Source organism: Montipora foliosa, chromosome 10 (genome assembly GCF_036669935.1).
Source record: "Montipora foliosa isolate CH-2021 chromosome 10, ASM3666993v2, whole genome shotgun sequence".
Taxonomy (NCBI): domain Eukaryota; kingdom Metazoa; phylum Cnidaria; class Anthozoa; order Scleractinia; family Acroporidae; genus Montipora; species Montipora foliosa.
Window position 1 is genome coordinate 15,556,833 of NC_090878.1, and position 17,032 is coordinate 15,573,864.

The 17,032-nt window shown below is 40.9% G+C and overlaps 1 protein-coding gene across 2 annotated transcripts in view; it reads left to right on the top strand.

The window, feature by feature from the left end:
• The window catches only part of LOC137973464 (DNA-directed RNA polymerase I subunit RPA1-like), a 59,984-nt gene that overhangs the window by 5,288 nt on the left and 37,664 nt on the right, over positions 1 to 17,032 (top strand). For both annotated transcript variants that reach the window (XM_068820287.1, XM_068820288.1), the window contains exons 5-22: positions 730 to 873; positions 1,362 to 1,484; positions 1,609 to 1,706; positions 2,119 to 2,251; positions 3,400 to 3,483; positions 3,857 to 3,995; positions 6,233 to 6,347; positions 7,613 to 7,721; positions 7,926 to 8,009; positions 8,392 to 8,469; positions 8,962 to 9,054; positions 10,490 to 10,701; positions 11,733 to 12,135; positions 13,110 to 13,325; positions 14,485 to 14,562; positions 14,846 to 14,983; positions 15,509 to 15,564; positions 16,035 to 16,199. In XM_068820287.1, coding sequence (XP_068676388.1) covers positions 730 to 873; positions 1,362 to 1,484; positions 1,609 to 1,706; positions 2,119 to 2,251; positions 3,400 to 3,483; positions 3,857 to 3,995; positions 6,233 to 6,347; positions 7,613 to 7,721; positions 7,926 to 8,009; positions 8,392 to 8,469; positions 8,962 to 9,054; positions 10,490 to 10,701; positions 11,733 to 12,135; positions 13,110 to 13,325; positions 14,485 to 14,562; positions 14,846 to 14,983; positions 15,509 to 15,564; positions 16,035 to 16,199 — 2,468 coding nt within the window. The remainder of the gene's footprint in view (positions 1 to 729; positions 874 to 1,361; positions 1,485 to 1,608; positions 1,707 to 2,118; positions 2,252 to 3,399; positions 3,484 to 3,856; positions 3,996 to 6,232; positions 6,348 to 7,612; positions 7,722 to 7,925; positions 8,010 to 8,391; positions 8,470 to 8,961; positions 9,055 to 10,489; positions 10,702 to 11,732; positions 12,136 to 13,109; positions 13,326 to 14,484; positions 14,563 to 14,845; positions 14,984 to 15,508; positions 15,565 to 16,034; positions 16,200 to 17,032) is intronic.

A 17,032-nucleotide genomic window follows, 5' to 3' on the forward strand; every position in this document is an offset into this window, starting at 1 on the left:
TATAATTATTTTACATGTAATTTACAGCCTGAATTTGTTCTGTGCAATTTGTTTGCCGTCAGGTGATGAATTGAACTGGAAATATCTAGCAGCCTCAACTACTATGGCCCAAGAAAAGATAACTGCTATTACTTGAAAATCTCTTATATCTCTTAATCATGGAACAAAAAACAAACTTTTAAATTTACTAAGCCAAAATCTGGAATGTACATATGTACCTCACAAACATTCAGGTTCAGCTGTATTACTTTAGTTATTAACATGATTATGGCAATAATAATTTATTATGATTTGTGTTCAAAAAGCAGTGAATTCCCTAGTGATGAAAGCTCATAACAATGGTCTCCATCACATACAGTCATGTACATAGGCCAGGTACATGTAATCATCCAAACAACTGTAAAATTACCTGATAAAATACAGTGTATTATTATTTTGTTGTTGTAAGTGACCTTTAGCTTGGCAGGGACGTCGTTAAGTGCCAACAGCTGGCTTGTTAAAATGGGATCTCCAAAATACTTTAGGTGAAGGGTGAACAACCAACATACAGTTCCATGTACATAACCCAGCCCATTTACACAATCACGTACCCTCCATAGTTGAATGCAGGCAGCAATGCCACTATAATCTCCCCACTCCAATTTCAACTCTCCTTCTCTCACCTACACTGTACATGTAAAATGTGAAGGTCTTCATGTAATTTGTCTTCACTTTCGTGCATTTTCATAGGGTAGGAATGCTCCTGCAACTGTCGATGGGGATACACCAACGCAGAGACTTCACAATGCCTGGCGTAAGCTGCAGACCGATGTGAATGGTTGTATTGACAGTGATCTTGATAAATCAGCTATAAAGTTTCCTGGAATAAGACAGGTGAGAGATTGACACTGCCTTTGCAAAGTGAGCCTAGAATGCATGGGGGAAAAGTTTGAGTGCTCATGTCTGGAGTCAAACCCATGATGTCAACCGCTTTTTTTATTTTTATATTTCACTGTACAATGTACATGTACCGGTAAAAAGCTGTCTTACCTGATTTCCACATGAATGCATTTCACCAGACTTTTATTGACCAAAAATGTTTCAAGCAGAATCCATAACTTACATTGCCACGATTGCCCCTGTCGCCTGGAAAGGAAGAGGTTTGAAAGCATAAAACATTGGAATGATTCTAAATTCCATTGGTTTGAAAACATGTTTCAAACCTTACAGCTTTTCAGATTATGCAGGTCGTAGTTAAAAAACTCATCTGGACTACTTTTATGACTGGAATCCCCAATCGCAGGTTACCACTTTCATTCATCAACTGGAATCTGATCTGATATGCAGTCAGTGTCAGTCTCTACGTTTGAATTTTTGAACAGACTCTTGAGAAGAAAGAAGGATTGTTCCGTAAACACATGATGGGCAAGAGAGTGGATTATGCTTGTAGATCTGTGATTTCTCCAGATCCTTACATGAATGTGAACGAAATTGGAATCCCAGAGGTAATTATTTTTTAATGGTGATTGTGAAGGTGAATTACATGTACACTGTACTACTTTATCCATAAAATAATAAGTATAATAATCTACATGTATTCATAATTCTTGTGTCTCATTTTTGCTGAAGGTTTTTGCATTGAAGTTGACATATCCCCAACCTGTTACTCATTGGAATGTAAAGGAACTAAGACAAGCTGTCATAAATGGACCCCTTCAGCACCCTGGGTGAGTTTAGGGTAGTTGTGCATTTAGCTTTCATATACATGTACATTGTACAGTGGGTTTTTGTTTGTGTGTCTGTCTCTCTGACTGTCAATCTGTCCCTTCATTCGTCCATCTGTCCATCGTCTGTCTGTGTGTCTGTGTTTCTGTCTGTTCATCCGTCGGTCCATCGATCCGTCCTTCCATCTGTCAGTCATCTGTCTGTCTGTCCATCCATCAGTTCACTCTGAGAAAGGGCTAAATCCAAACAGCTGTTATGCTGTGTTAGTGGGAGTTACATGGAAGGTTTTTGCATGCCTATTTGATAGGCATGCAACAAATCTACTTCCTTCAACCATCCTCTGATGCCAAGTTAAAATTTCCTTAGAAATTATCCTTTTAATTCTATTGTCTTACCTTTCTGCCAATTTGTCAGCGCTACTCTTGTGGAACATGATGATGGCAGACGAACTCTGCTCAGTTCAACCAATCCCAATCAGAGACAAGCGATTGCCAAGCGGCTTCTTACACCATCTACCGACATAAAGACTGTTAGTCCTTGTAAAAAGGTAACAATCACCATCTTTTCTCTAAAATAATAACAATGATAGTAATTACATGTAATTGAAGGAATGTCTTCAAAGGGACTTTGTCAGCTGGGGCACATATGCTGTAGGGACAGGCTGGTACTAACATGCCTAGAGCTCATCACACGTGTTTCGGTTTTAAGCCGTTATTACTGTCGAGCCGATCACGCGTTCTCGCTTCACAGAGAGAAACTTTCACAAGCCTGTGCTTTTCGACCTCAACAATTTGCAATTTTTTTGAAGATGAACGAGATTGGAGCACATACAGTTGTAAAACTCTTCTACCGAATTGGAATTGGACGTATTCAAGAGCTTTCTGACCAACTTGCACATGCGCGTTGTGTGACATACACTGTAGAACCTTTAGACTCCACTGCCGTTCACTTGCTTGGTATTACCCCTTTAGTTGCAGTTGTGTTTAAATGCCATTAATGATGGGCAAACTGGTTCAGAACCCACTTACAGTTTACACTCCTAATTTTGATATCCTACACAAAGCGTCCCTTCAGTCTACGCATTTGCTATCTATTTCTAGTATAAGGCAAGCGTAAGGATTAGTTTCTTTTGGTAAGGTTACAGTAATAGACCCTTCTCCAAAATGGCGGCAACGGATTTAAATGAGTTAAAATTGAACTGGATGAAAAACTGATACCAAATATAGAAAGAGCGCCTTTACTTTAGTAACCCTGTAGCGTTTCAGCGTATTAGGTATAATGTCAGCTGAGAAAATGTGAGTTGAATTTGGACAAATTTACAGATGTTTGTATGACTGGGGGTATACGCCATACCCCCAGTCGTACAAACGTTTGTAAATTTTTCATTTTTCAGCGTACATTTTCTCAGCTAATATTACACCTGACATGTTGAAACTTTGCAAGGTTACAAAAGTAAAGTTGCTCTTTGTAGTGTTGGTATACGTTTTTAATTTTAACTTGTTTGAATTTTCAGCTGCCATTTTGGATCAAATCTCTGTAAAAAGGCGTGACTCGCATTCCGAGAGACAAACAAGAGCATACTAATTCAGGACTCAACAGTACAATACATTACAAATGAAGCCTCTGGAGATTTTAGCCACTTCAACTTCAACAAATTTTCCTATAATATATTTTTTTCACGTCTTTGTCCTACAGGTCTATCGTCACCTTCAAAATGGTGACGTGTTATTATTAAACAGGCAGCCCACCCTGCACAGGCCAAGTATGATGGCACACAAGGTGACCATAGATTTTATTCTCATTACAGGGGGGGGGGGGGGGGGGGGGGGGGATCGAAGAAATGACAACGGCTGCAACGCAACACTGCAAAAACAATAAAATTTCGGGTTTAATGAGGAAGTATTAGCCTGCTGCAGTCACTCACTTACGAACATTATTTCAAAGCAGTTCACAGCAATCCAGTTACAAGATACGTTGCCATGATGGCGAGATGGCGAGTCAGGAAATTTCATCTGTGAAATTCGTAGAGAACGAGTGTTTTCACAACGAGTCAACTCTACTTGCTTCTATGTAATTGTAGCTGCTGTATCTCTTACACATTACATCATGGTATTTTTCCTGAATGGTTTTAGACGATGTTGTTCGTTTGCAGGCTCGCATTCTTCAAGGAGAAAAGACCATCCGACTTCACTATGCAAACTGCAAGTCATATAATGCTGATTTTGACGGAGACGAAATGAATGCTCACTTTCCACAGAATGAGCTTGCAAGAGCAGAGGCCTATAACTTGGGTAATGGACTCTGAAAGATTGAAGCGAGAATAATTACAGTTACTGTACCATAATTGCCGTTGCTTTTTCTGTTTTGAATTTATCGTGAACACGATTTCAAGGCAAAAGTAATAGCTATGATCATCGCGGTTGGTGCTCAATGTGGACTTCGTGCAAACTGATTCAAAACGAACTCGTAAGAGATCAACTTGGCTTCATTCCAATCGCTCGGTCCTGCATGGGTTGGTATCTCATTCAATTCTTCTCGGGATTTCATGAGGGTGCAGTGATGGCGCAGTGGTGAGAGCACTCGCCTCCCACCAATGTGACCCGGGTTCGATTCCCAGACTCGGCGTCATATGTGGGTTGAGTTTGTTGGTTCTCTACTCTGCACCGAGAGGTTTTTTTCCGGATACTTCGGTTTCCCCTCTCCTCAAAATCCAACATTTGACTTGATTTGCTTGAATTGTTAAATTAAGTTTACAGTGTCCCTAATTAGTGCTCCAGCGCTAGGACGACTGGAGCCAACAGTTCCTACAGCGTACGGATTCGTCGTGACGTTTTTCATATGTGATCGATGGAGCTTTGACCGCCCATACATTTTGATCGATGAATCAACGGGCACAACAGTTTCTAAGAAATTGATCTTTTTTTTAAGAACATATTCGAGGGGAGTTATAAGACTTTATTTGTGTGCAATTTAGAAACCTTAACAACAGCTAGATTCACTCAAAAACTATGTCCCCATTAACCCTTTAACTCCCAATGGTGCCACTTATAGATTTTACTCTGTCTAACGCCAGACGATTTTACTCGTCAATGGGGAACCCCACGGGGCTGAAAGGGTTAAAGGGTACTTCAGCAGCAATTGCTGCTAGAGGCAACAGATCGAATATAAATTCTTGAATATTAATCAGCTGGACCCCCAGAAGTTTGCAATTTAACCCCAAATTTTTCAAGAACGGGTCCAGAAGACCCCCAAATTTGAAAAGCTGGATACATCTCTTGACACTTATATAAAGTTCCTTCTTTTCCTTTCATTTATTTCATGGAGGCTATCCAATCATTTAATATGATAATAATAATATGTGATCTGCTAATCGCCCTTTATCGCAGTCGGAGACTGAATTACTAAGGGCGCAGCTCAACGAGGTCGGACCGAAGGAGCTGTGCTGCCGGCTAGGCGCTCGGCCCCTGAACACGACCCATATATGACCTCGGAGCACAGCACCACAGCCTGATGGAATAGGCCGGGAGTCGATTTTGAGGAGGGAGGAAAAGCGGAGTACCCGGAGAAAAACCCTCGGAGTCAGATTGAGATCGACTGCAACTCAGCCCACATACGACCCGAGCCAGAGTTGAACCTGGGTCACAGAGGTGGGAGGCACGGTTGATGACCACTAAACCACCCTGACTCCCCAGCTGTCTTAGATTTTCGAGGATAGTTCTTTTTGGGGCTTTAAAAGCATGGAATTGCTAATTCAAGCCGGGACGTTTCATTTGAAGGAAAAATAAGCTTTGTATAGAGAGGGAGGATAATAGCCGGGAGCCAAGGAAAATACCCGGCTGTGAAGGTGATTTTCACGGTTGAAAAATTAAGACCCTCCTTCTAAGAACTCGTCGGCGTTATCCCTACTTCGTGTACGGGGAATAATGTAAAAGCAGTTGTGTATTGCTACCGTGTTGAGCAACAATGTGTAATCTGAAATGTCGGCGATAAAAAGGAGGAAAGGTCAGTCTGAGGTGCTCGGTATAAAGATTCTTCAAATCTGTTGTGGCTACTTCATCAAACTCTTGCGGACCGAGTGAAAATTCCGAAGAAAGCGGTATGACTACGACAGAATCGGCACAAGACACCGAGAGCTTGCGTTCAAATAAAGTGACATTTTTACATATAAAAGGCAACAAGAATTTGTCTGAAAACGTAGAACAAAAATGGTCAAGTTTTGTTGGTAAGAACATCACGAATGGCCTTGAATTTACCTCCCAAAATGGAGGAAAACGCATGTCCGAAAGTCTAAATTTCAAAATTGTCCGGGGGAGCATGCCCCCGGACCCCCCTGCCCCCCTTCCTAGTGGTACCCGCCTGTTAAGTGAACAGTACCGTCTTTACAAAATTTTAGCTACATACCCGAAATGCAGCTTTTGGACCATCGGTATTCGAAATCAGCGTGCGTCAATTAAATTGTGTGACTGTATTGGACAACCTTCTGTAAGTTTACCTCTGGATCTATTTTGAGTATTATTCTTTCTTGCAGCCAGCACAAATTACCAGTACCTTGTGCCAAAAGATGGGACTCCTATCGGTGGATTGATCCAAGATCACATCGTTGCTGGTGTAAGGATGACAGTCAGGGGCCGATTGTTCAACAGGTCAAGAGGATTTTTTATGATATATATGTTATTTGCTGGGAAGTCCGTGTAGGGAACAACTGTGACCGAGCGACGTCAGGCAGTATTTTCAAGACCGTGGTCACAGTATTTCGCTTTACGGACCGACCCTATGCTGGTATTGGTATTCTTTTACTCTTGTTCTCTGAAATAAATCGCGTGGTTGGGTGGGTCGTGGGTCGTGCGTGGGTCGTGGGTAGGTGGGTCGTGGGTCGTGGGTAGTGGGTCGTGTTTGTTTGAAGATAAAAAAAAATATACATTAGCTCCCTCAGTGCTCGGTCCAAATTGGTCTCAGGTCTTAGGTCTTGTCTGTTTCGAGAATTTCCAGTCATTGTTAAAAAAAAAGGGTTATGGTTAGGTTAGGTTAGGGTTAGGGACGCACGACCCACGACCCACGACCCACGACCCACCTACCCACGACCCACGCACAACCCACGACCCACTTATTACGTGATAAGTGTTGAAACCCTTTCGAGCCTCCTCAACTAGCCTCGTTAGCATGAGTAAAAATCAAAATAAAAAAATTAAGGTGGCTCTGAATCCTCTGGGCAGAATTTTTTTAAACTTTGCGGAAAGTTTCATTGTGGCCTTCTAATCACTTTTCAGCAATAAAAAAAGGTGGTTACCGAGTTCGCTTTTGAGATATGAGCAACTAAATCCAAAATAAAGGGTGTTTTACAGGGCTTGCTCGTTGGCACGGTGACATATTACGTCACAATAATGACTGTATCTTGTTCGGCAATGATTCGTGTTTCGTTTGGTACCACAATGTTGCCAATACATGATACAACGTTGTGGTGCCGATCTTTCTAATAAGAGCACCACTTGGAAGCGTTAAAACTGGTTTGAGCTACCTTAAACTAATTCACAGAGATAAAAGAATAATTCCTCGATTGTTTTCCAAGCAATTTGCCGTACATGTGGTATAACAGGCTGGACGGAGACATCTCTTCGACTCTTGCGAACAAGCGCTATCGTAAGTCTCGCGAGATTCTTTCATCTCACTCACGCCCTGCAACGTGGGCGAAGTATCATGTAAGAGTAACTGGATTAATACAAACCGTCTTGAATTAAAGGTAGAACTTGAAATAAAGGAGACAATATTGCATGCTCTCGTTGTCGTTTAAGCGTCAAATTTGCTTGTCTTATGGTGTTATTTGGAAAGGGAAGGAAAAATGGTCGAAAAATGCACGTGCGGAAGGCGGAAGAGATCAATTTTGAATTTCTCTTTCAATCTCTCTTTGCAGGTCCGACTACCAACAGCTTGTGTACAGCGCCCTGAGTTTTAAGAATATTAAGATAAAGTTGCTGAAACCGTGTATCATTAAACCACATCAATTGTGGTCAGGCAAGCAGGTCGGTGAATGGAATAAAATGTAAAATAAAATGAACAGACGAAGAGAATAACTGGCTGATTGATGAGTAACTAAACAGACCAAAGGACTCATCGTCTAGCAAACCGACTCTTTTTTTGAAAAACTGTGTTTACATCGAGGTGCACGTTCTTCTGATTATCTTTTAGATTGTACTTCACTTCTGACAATTAATTTTGTTTTGCAGGTTGTGTCTACCGTCCTAATAAATCTGATTCCACCTGAAGCACAGCGACTGAGCATTCTTAGTAAAGCAAAAATTACAGGGAAGGTAAAAATCAGCTATTTCGTATTTTGTACTTGGTTTAGTGTGAAGTAAACCATATAGGCCACTTTGGAAAATACCATAATGCTCTTTGTTTGCCCCTCCCCACCCCCCGAATTTTGCAAAGCATTGTTTTCCGTTTCTCTTGGGACTTAAAATATGGTCCCAAGAATTTTGGGGGGACAAACAAATAGTATTATGGTAGCTAGTAAGTTATAAACTGTTCAAGATGCCGGCGATGGACATGCATTTCGTTTCGCGAGAAACAATTTTCGCAAATTTCACCTCCTGTTTTGAATGTCTAACCATGTTCAAGACAAGAAACGGTTTTCAGTATTCTAATTTTGATAAGCTATGCTAACACCATTTGTTTGGCTTTTGTTCAAAGAATTGGGTCACACGGAAACCAAAAGAACAGTTTCTGGGGATTCCAGTGCTTAAAGGCGACGACATGTCCGAATCTGAGGTTGGAATATCATTTATTACTGCGTGTTTCATAAATACGTGAAGTGAAGTCCAATTTTTATCCCATGGTTTCGCTGTCTACTGCTGTCACTCATGTTTACTGTTGCCAATCATCTTAGCGTGATGGCAAACAGTTTTGCCTAGTACAGATGTAGATGTAGATGTTTGCAGCGACAATTGGTGGACAACAAATAGATCAAATGGAGCAGGGGAGGGGGGAGCATGCAGAGATGGCGTAGTGGTGAGAGCACTCATAAATATAAGGATTTGTATGAGTTCATTCCCCAGAGCCTCGAGATGATGCCTTTCGTTTAGGACTGAATTTTAATAAATCGAAAGTGGTCTATTAGCCAATATCAAAAAAATACCATAATACTCTTTGTTTGTCCCTCCAAAAATTTGCACAAGCATTGTTTTCAGTTTCTCTTGGGACCATTATAAGTCCCAAGATAAAGTAAAACATATTGGCTAATTTCGTTGTTCTCCATTGAAGGTGGTGATTCGTCGAGGTGAGCTGATGTGTGGCGTGTTGGACAAAGCCCATTATGGACCCACTCCATTTGGCTTGGTTCACTGCTGCAATGAGGTACAGTAAACTGTGCATTCAATAAAACTCTTGCAACTATACACCTTGTAGGTCTTTCGTATGACTCAGTTTCACAGTTTTCAGCTCACTTAACGAAAATGTCATAGCTGTCGAAACAAATCCCTTGAAAAGCGAATCCTCTCTACGCAAAAACGTGAGAAAAGCCCTGATTAATTTAAAGACCCGTTTGCACGAGAGAGCTATTCCGAAATTCATTGTGGTCGGAGACAAAGTTTTGTAACTTTTCGAATTCGTGACAAATCTGGGAACTATCATGTTTACCGCTGGATTCGTATAAATTTTCGTGTGGAAATATTACTGCAAAACGAATCCGGTGTCAGAACGTTTCAGATCTGACACAAATCCGGAAACTTTTTTTCCAGTGTTAGCGTAGTCTTTGTTTCTGAAAACATTATAAGCCAAAGCAACAGCACGTATCGTGCATGCATCATGCATGTCAGTTCATATCTTTCCCGCCCTCTGCAAAACAACGTGAAATGACCAAATTAAGATTCTGACTACGTCGTGAACATACATACAACAATGGCGAACCGATCTTTCATTCTCTCGTTTGACTTCAATGGCACGTTCCTATCAATCCTATACTACGTTAAGGCTCGTTTAAACGGTTAAAACATTTGCTTCAACGTGCAAATGTTCAGTGGTTTTGAACAGGTCGTCCAACATTGTTAAAAGAGTAGAAAATGTTGAAAGCTTGTTGAAAGCATGTTGAACGAAGTTTTAAATCGGTTTAAACTTTCATTCAACATCGATTAAACTTTTCCTTTGTTCTCGCAAATATTCAAGCTGTTTGAACGCCCTTTTCAACAATTATAGAACACACGCAATCTCACATCAGGCTGCAAAAGTCAATATGGCGTAGTTTATCTGGACGAGAGAGACTGTTTTCTAGTTCTTTGTTCTTCGCCATCAAATTTCGCGAAAGAGTTGGTTCTTTTGTTGGCGCAATGTTGGAACCGTTTGAACGGCCTCTGCTCAACTTTGTTTTTTTGTTCTTTTTTTATAATTTTATTTTTATTTTTAAGAATATATGTATATATTACAATAACGACGATAACAAGCGATAACAACAATAACAACGATAACAATAAAGATGCCTGCTGATTTTAACAAACCAATGTATCAACTACTACAAAGTGCATTAGTTAGCTTCTCCCACTTTTGAAAATGAAAAAGAAGTTTATTTTTCTCCCTGGCGATATGGAGCTCAATATTGAAGACACGTCTTGCCTTACCAATAAAACCTCTAATTGACGGTACGCTATTATGACATTTCCTACAGTAGATATAATACTTATAGCTAATGACAAAATATGATTAATTATGATACAACTTTGTTTTTGCGTCCAACATTTGCCCGACATACTTTCAACGTTTGTCAAAAAATCGTTGACTATTAAGTGTTTCCTTTTAGCTGTATGGGGGAGAAATGTCCAGCGACCTTCTCACCTCATTAGCCAGACTGTTCACCACATTTCTGCAAATTCACGGCTTTACTCTTGGTGTTGAAGATATTTTGGTGAAAGAGAATGCGGATAAGAAACGACGTAAACTCATGAAAAAGAGCAGAGAAGCTGGTGATGAAGCTGCTATTGAAGCTCTTGGTCTTCCCGAAGACTGTGAAAGGTGAGGCATCTTTGACCCCTCAGGCGCGTTATAGGACGCTCCTATAGTTGACGACTGAAATCGTCTGGCGTTAGACTGATTAAAATCTGTCAAGTCTCACTCTTAGGGGTCAGTGGGGTCAAAAAAACTCAATGTTTTTTTGTTGTTGGAAAACTGCTTATAGCAAAGTGGGACGATGCAGGACTATCGCTTTAGAGCCTGGTTGAAGTAATGCGAACAAATGGTACAGAAAATTTTGGTCGATTTAGTAGAACCTGGAAAAGAGGGATATCTCGGTCGGAAGGAATTTCTTTCTCGCGAAAATATTTTTGTCATAATGAAGCATACCACGTGTTTTCCCACCCTCAATAACCCATTTTCCCTTACAAATGGAAATCGCCCAGGTCTGAAACTAAGAGTTATAATGGCCGTATTTATACTAGAGGACGTCTAAGACGTCCAGACGCATTAAACGTCTGGCCGGAAGTGCGACTAACATAAACACGGGACGCACTTAACTTCGACGGCTAGAAACGAAATTCACAATTTTCTTCAAAAGATACTGAAATTTAATCACCAAAGAGACTGTGTGCACTTCATTTCTAAGTTCGTCCCAGTTTAGTGCGTCTCGTCGTCTTTATACTAGACGGCTTAGACGTCTGAGACGACTAAGACGTCTGTTAAATGCGTCGTTTAGACGCACTTAAGACACGTTTGATTCGTCTGACGTGTAATGCGTCCCTCTCATTTCCCGTATTTATACTAGTGGACGTCTTAGACGTCCTCTAGTATAAATACGGCTGATTTGCTGGGTATGATTCGCGTAGTGATATGCTGCAATTTCGTCAGTGCTTTCGCCAAATCCGTTTTATATCCTCTGCGCCCTCAAACAAGACAAAAGTGTACCTGATTGCACTGATGTACGGAGGCATAGTCCTTGGTGAACATAATATAATATTACGTCGTGCTCTTCATTAATACAAAGACATTTTAAAGTCATTGAAGTAGGGCCAAAAATCGTCACACTGTCCCGTTTGATGTGTTAATGCCAGGTCAGTTCTGGAGGAGAAACTACAAGCCATTCACCACAACAAAGATGGCAGTGATATGAAACAACTCGACTTGAACATGAAGAGGAAAACAGATCATTACCAGGATCTCATAAACAGAGCATGTATCCCTTTGGGTCTGCTCAAAAGATTTCCAGATAACAATCTCCAGGTGATGGTGCAATCTGGCGCAAAGGGATCATCGGTGAACTGCATGCAGATATCATGTCTGCTGGGCCAGATCGAGCTGGAGGGACGCCGACCCCCGATCATGCTGAGCGGTAGGTCTCTGCCGTCATTCTTGCCCTACGATACCAGTCCGAGAGCTGGGGGCTTCGTCGATGGACGCTTCTTGACTGGTATTCGGCCTCAAGAGTATTTCTTCCACTGTATGGCGGGACGTGAGGTAAAATAAATTCAAGGAATAATTATTGTTCTGTAGCCGAAATGTTCTCTGCCACAGCGAGTGCCTTTATTGGTTACTTCAACGTCACATGGCATCTAACAATAAAAAACTCTTTCCCGCCAAAACAGAAGATGTGACGTCACAGGCTTACGGGTCTCTACTTCCCAGGAATCTCATTGAAACAGAAAATTTCCGGAAAGAAAATGAAGTTTTTTTGTCGGGAACAGTCGTCAACTATTAAATCTCAATGAGCAAAGAGGCCAAAGGGAGCCTATTATTTTCTGGTCACTTCTGCTTTATGGTTCACTGGCTGTTTCAAGGTCACGAAGAGAAACTTGGGAATGCAAAATTTCCGCTTTTTTTTTTTTTCAAAATACTTTGAAACACCTGTATAGTTCCGAAAACCGCTCACGCCTGGTGAATGGTGAAAGTTGAGACAAAGCAGTCGCTGCCTTAACAAACCATTTAATTCGTGAATGGTATACCGGTCTGTGTGGTACAAACTCATTTATAGGGACCATCGTGTTAGTTTTTCCAATTGAAAGTAAAAAGGCGAGAAGCTGGCATGCTTAAGCTTTAACCAGCAGATTTCAAGACAAAAATAATAAATTATATCTTTTTGGTTTCAAAATATAAAAACCTGCTCCCACTCTCTTATAAATAAATAGGGTATCTCCAATCAACTTCTTCAGTTTCAAGGCCATTAATTTTGGCTTTCCGGGACTTAAAATTTGGCCGATAAGGTATTTTAAAAACGTCAAACTTGGCTTGTTTTCGCTTGTGTTTTAAGTTTTTTTTTTGGTATACCTATGCCTACACAAGATGTTAAAAGTGTTGATTAAGAAGGGTGAAACTGCCGGCGCAAAAAGGTAACGCTTCTCTCTAATAGACGCTCCGTATTCCACAAAGGCTCCTCGCGTTTATTGTATTATGTACATGAAGTTAGTTTCAAAATAAATTTCTCTTTTTCGTAGGGTCTTGTAGACACGGCTGTCAAAACAAGTCGCAGTGGCTACCTGCAGCGATGTCTTATTAAACATATGGAGGGTCTGCAAATCGGTTATGATTTGACTGTACGTGATAGCGATGGCTCAGTGTTGCAGTTCTACTACGGCGAGGATGGTCTTGATGTCATGAAGACCTCTTTCATGTCTGAGAAGCAGTTCTCTTTCATGGCGGACAATTTCAAGGTTGGTACAGTTTCTGTTCAGAATCTCGAGTCTTGCTTGTTTAGGTGTAAGTGTCGGAGAGGCATTCAGTGGAATATGGTAGAGCTTTGTCACTTGACTGTGGACATAGATGTCGCAGTTGCCTTGAATTTTCATTAGGGACTTTTAAGATCTACGACGGGACGGCGACGAAAACGTCACCTCAAAATATAACCTTGCCCTATCGTAAGTTTCTCGCGGTTAGGACATCTCCTTCGCGTCGTACAATGTGAGCGAAGTATCCCATAAATAAATTGGTACCAGCAGTTTCAGACTGAAATATTCACATTTTTACGCTTGCGTTGTAGTCAAAATCTTAAATTTGGTGATTTCACGTCGTTGTTGTGAAGAGTACCGCACGAATATGTAGCAAAGTGCGTGCTGCACGTGCAGCACGATTGTATTTCCTCTTTAAACCAATGATACTTTGTTGTTTTGTGACGTTCTCTTTTACGACCGCGTCGTAGATCTTAAAGTCCCTATACACCTTTTTCACTGGGCGGCCGTTTTGGAGTCCGTGGGGAATAATAGCTTTGTCTTTGCACGTCTAGCCTCACACTGAATGAGAGAGGTTAGACGTGCCAAATCCTTTGTTTGGACATTTGAGTGAACTTTAATGCCTCCTCACAATATAGCTTGACCGTGTTACAACGGCGAAAGCATGACTAGAGAATCATTGCTGACGACAGGAAAGCGCAAGAAAATCAAAAAGGGGAAGGGCTTAAAATTTCGTGTCTGAACTTCCCGGAAATTTTCATCTAAATCACCCTCAGATGGGGGCTGCTACAATGGAAATTTAAAATGAATTATAATAATTAGAATTGGCGCAAAATGACACGACACAAATGTGAACGCAAATTTGAGGTTGCAAACAGCTGCACGGTTTGTCTGTTATAGTTATTGTGGTGCTTAGAAGTTGGCCTTACTAAATCGCACTCCTCACCTCCGACCAATCTAGAGCTAACTATAAAGGGACGAAACTCGCCAACCGGCTGGCTCAGTCAAGAGCAAAGTATACGTATGTGTGGGAGATTGTAGGTTTGAACCCGGGCCACTATGTGAAAGGCGAGTACTCTCACCATTATTGCAAATAGCCTCCCAAATTGATCTCTAAGTTTGCTTTATTTTAATGAACTCACAGATTTTTCTGAAGCAAGTGAACCCACACGAACTTCTTCCTCATCTCGAGGCAGACGAAGCCGCCGAGCTTGAAAAAAAGGTATGTTTATATTATAACACACCCTAGTGGCTCTTACCACATGTGGAGTAAACACACTGTTCCAGGGTTGCCGCGTTTTCACTGTCTCCTTCAGTACAATTGCTAGAGTTCTTCATTCGTTTCCTTCAAATAGTTTTTTTTTGCAGTTTACTGGATTTTGTTATTTGAAATACAGGCATTGGGGTGACTGCTCTTCTCTACCGTCCCTTCGATGAGAAAGTATACACAATTGAAGTACAGTCGCTTTCGTCTTGTCCTACATTTTGTCCTTTCTCGGTTACAGATAAACAAATGGAAGAAGAAACACGCAGCTGATCGAGAAACGAGAACTTCACCGTTCCTTTACTTTGCTCAAGACAACATGGCACCTAAAGGAGATCAAAAAACGAGCGAGGAAGCACAAACTTTTGGACGCACGAAGGTAATGATGGTAAATTTGTGAAGAACATGTACTTTCGTAAGACGGTGAAAGTCACCTCTTCGTAAACAAGACGCTACATTTAGCCCACACTTTTTGGGATGTTTTTTAGCCGAATCACTCCGCAAAGTCATGAATTTATCACGGATTTATCACGGATTTATGTTGTCAGATCACACTTTAATTAAGCTGAAAAATCCTTCGCCGGGAAAAAAAAGTCGGTTTGGAACTACACTGTATGATAACCTGGCATAATATGCCACTTGGCAAAAGTGAAAGTAAAATGAAAAAAGTATAAAACAAGAAGTGAAAGAAATGACGATTGAGAAACGAAATCATACGCATGGGCAGGAAAACAGTAATGGAAAAAAACGATTCAGAGTTTTCTCCTTACTGACAAAGGATAAAGCCAAATTTATTTTGTCAGTTACCTAGCTACAGTATAGCCAATGAGCATTGGCTATTTAGTGACAGAGAAGACTTGATCGAAGTTTGTGTCGCGACTCAATCGCTTTCTTTCTCTTTCAGGCTGACCTGAAGCTTTTCAAGAAGTGGAGGAAAGCGCCAATTGACATTCGTGAATGGTTTGTTCCTTTGTGTTTCGGAATGACTTGTGCAGTGGCTGTGTTTTCTTGTCACAGGAACGAATATCTATCTAACACACGCAAGAGATCTGTTGTCTTCGATTTGTAACAGCAGTGTTGACTGAATGAGTACCCTTGGAATATTTCTTTGCCATTACTTCATCTTTTCGTGAATATGGCTTCAGACCTTCAACATCTTTTGTGTCTAAAAATACCAAACCACCCCCGACTCTATCCAGTGAACATAATTATTTACAAAAGTCCAAATTAAGAAATAACACGAACGCGAACGTTTCCTAACGGGATATCGGTGAAAAAAAATGTCAACAATCTGATGTTCTTGTGTTAAGACACCTTAGTCTTAATTTTGCTAGTTCAGCAGAGCATGCCTTCACCTTTGCAGAGGAATGATCTGCAAAATTCGGCAGAATTTTCATTACTAAACATGTTTTTTTTTTCTGTACACGCAGGTATACCAAGAAAGTCACAGGTTGCCCAGATCCTGTGCTATCCAAGCTTCAAGCTGACCGACATTTTGGTGCAGTATCTGAGAAATTCAGTGACTTGGTTAGGACGTACACACAGGCCAACCCAGACAAATGTCTCAATTCAGACGATAACGAGTTTGAAGAGAAGTATGTTCATGTATAGATTGTGGCATACAGTATTTATTTTCTCTCAATAACCTGACACAAGAGAACTTAACCAGAGACGATGTAGACAAGTGCGAAAACAACAAATAAAAAATGCGGTCAAGCTGCACCTATAAAGTGAATCAAGAGAGACAATATAGCGGAGTGCCCAATATAGATCCAGTGAGGTTTTAAAGAGCTCTGCACTCGGTATCTGAAAAATTAGAGAGTTCGACCAAAGATAACATCATTAAAAATGTCAGTTAAGACCTTTTTTGATACCGTATATCCCCCCCCCCTTTTTTTTCTTTTCGCGCCCACTTTGTACCGTACAACTTGATCGCAACGGGAAATATTGGTAATGTAATATTTTTACCGGGTAGTTACGAACGGCTTTAAGCAAAAAATAGGGAATGAACCCATTGCTCGTTGTGTTCCCACTTTGTCTTCAAAACCTTCATCTGACAATTTCACGTTGTTGTTTTTCCAAAGTGTGGTAAGGAAACGTCTTAAATGTAGCTACAGAGGAAAAAAGTTAAGACGTGCCCGCACGCTTTTTTACCGCTCTTAGCCTCCCTTTAGCTAATTGTTTTGAGTTATGATTGGTTCGTTTGATTTTAAAGGTCTGTTGTGATTGGCCAAACTAATCTTTAACGGCCCACAATGGTTGGTCTTGACTAGTGACGCATGTTTGCGCACCTCCGCAGCGTCTTGATCATCAGAGCCTTTTTGTTTGAGAACGAAAGACTTTAGTTAACAACAAGATAATATGTCTGTCTGGGTGTGTTCCTTTTGGCGAATCCAATAACGGACTTTCGATGGTAAAGCGGATTTCG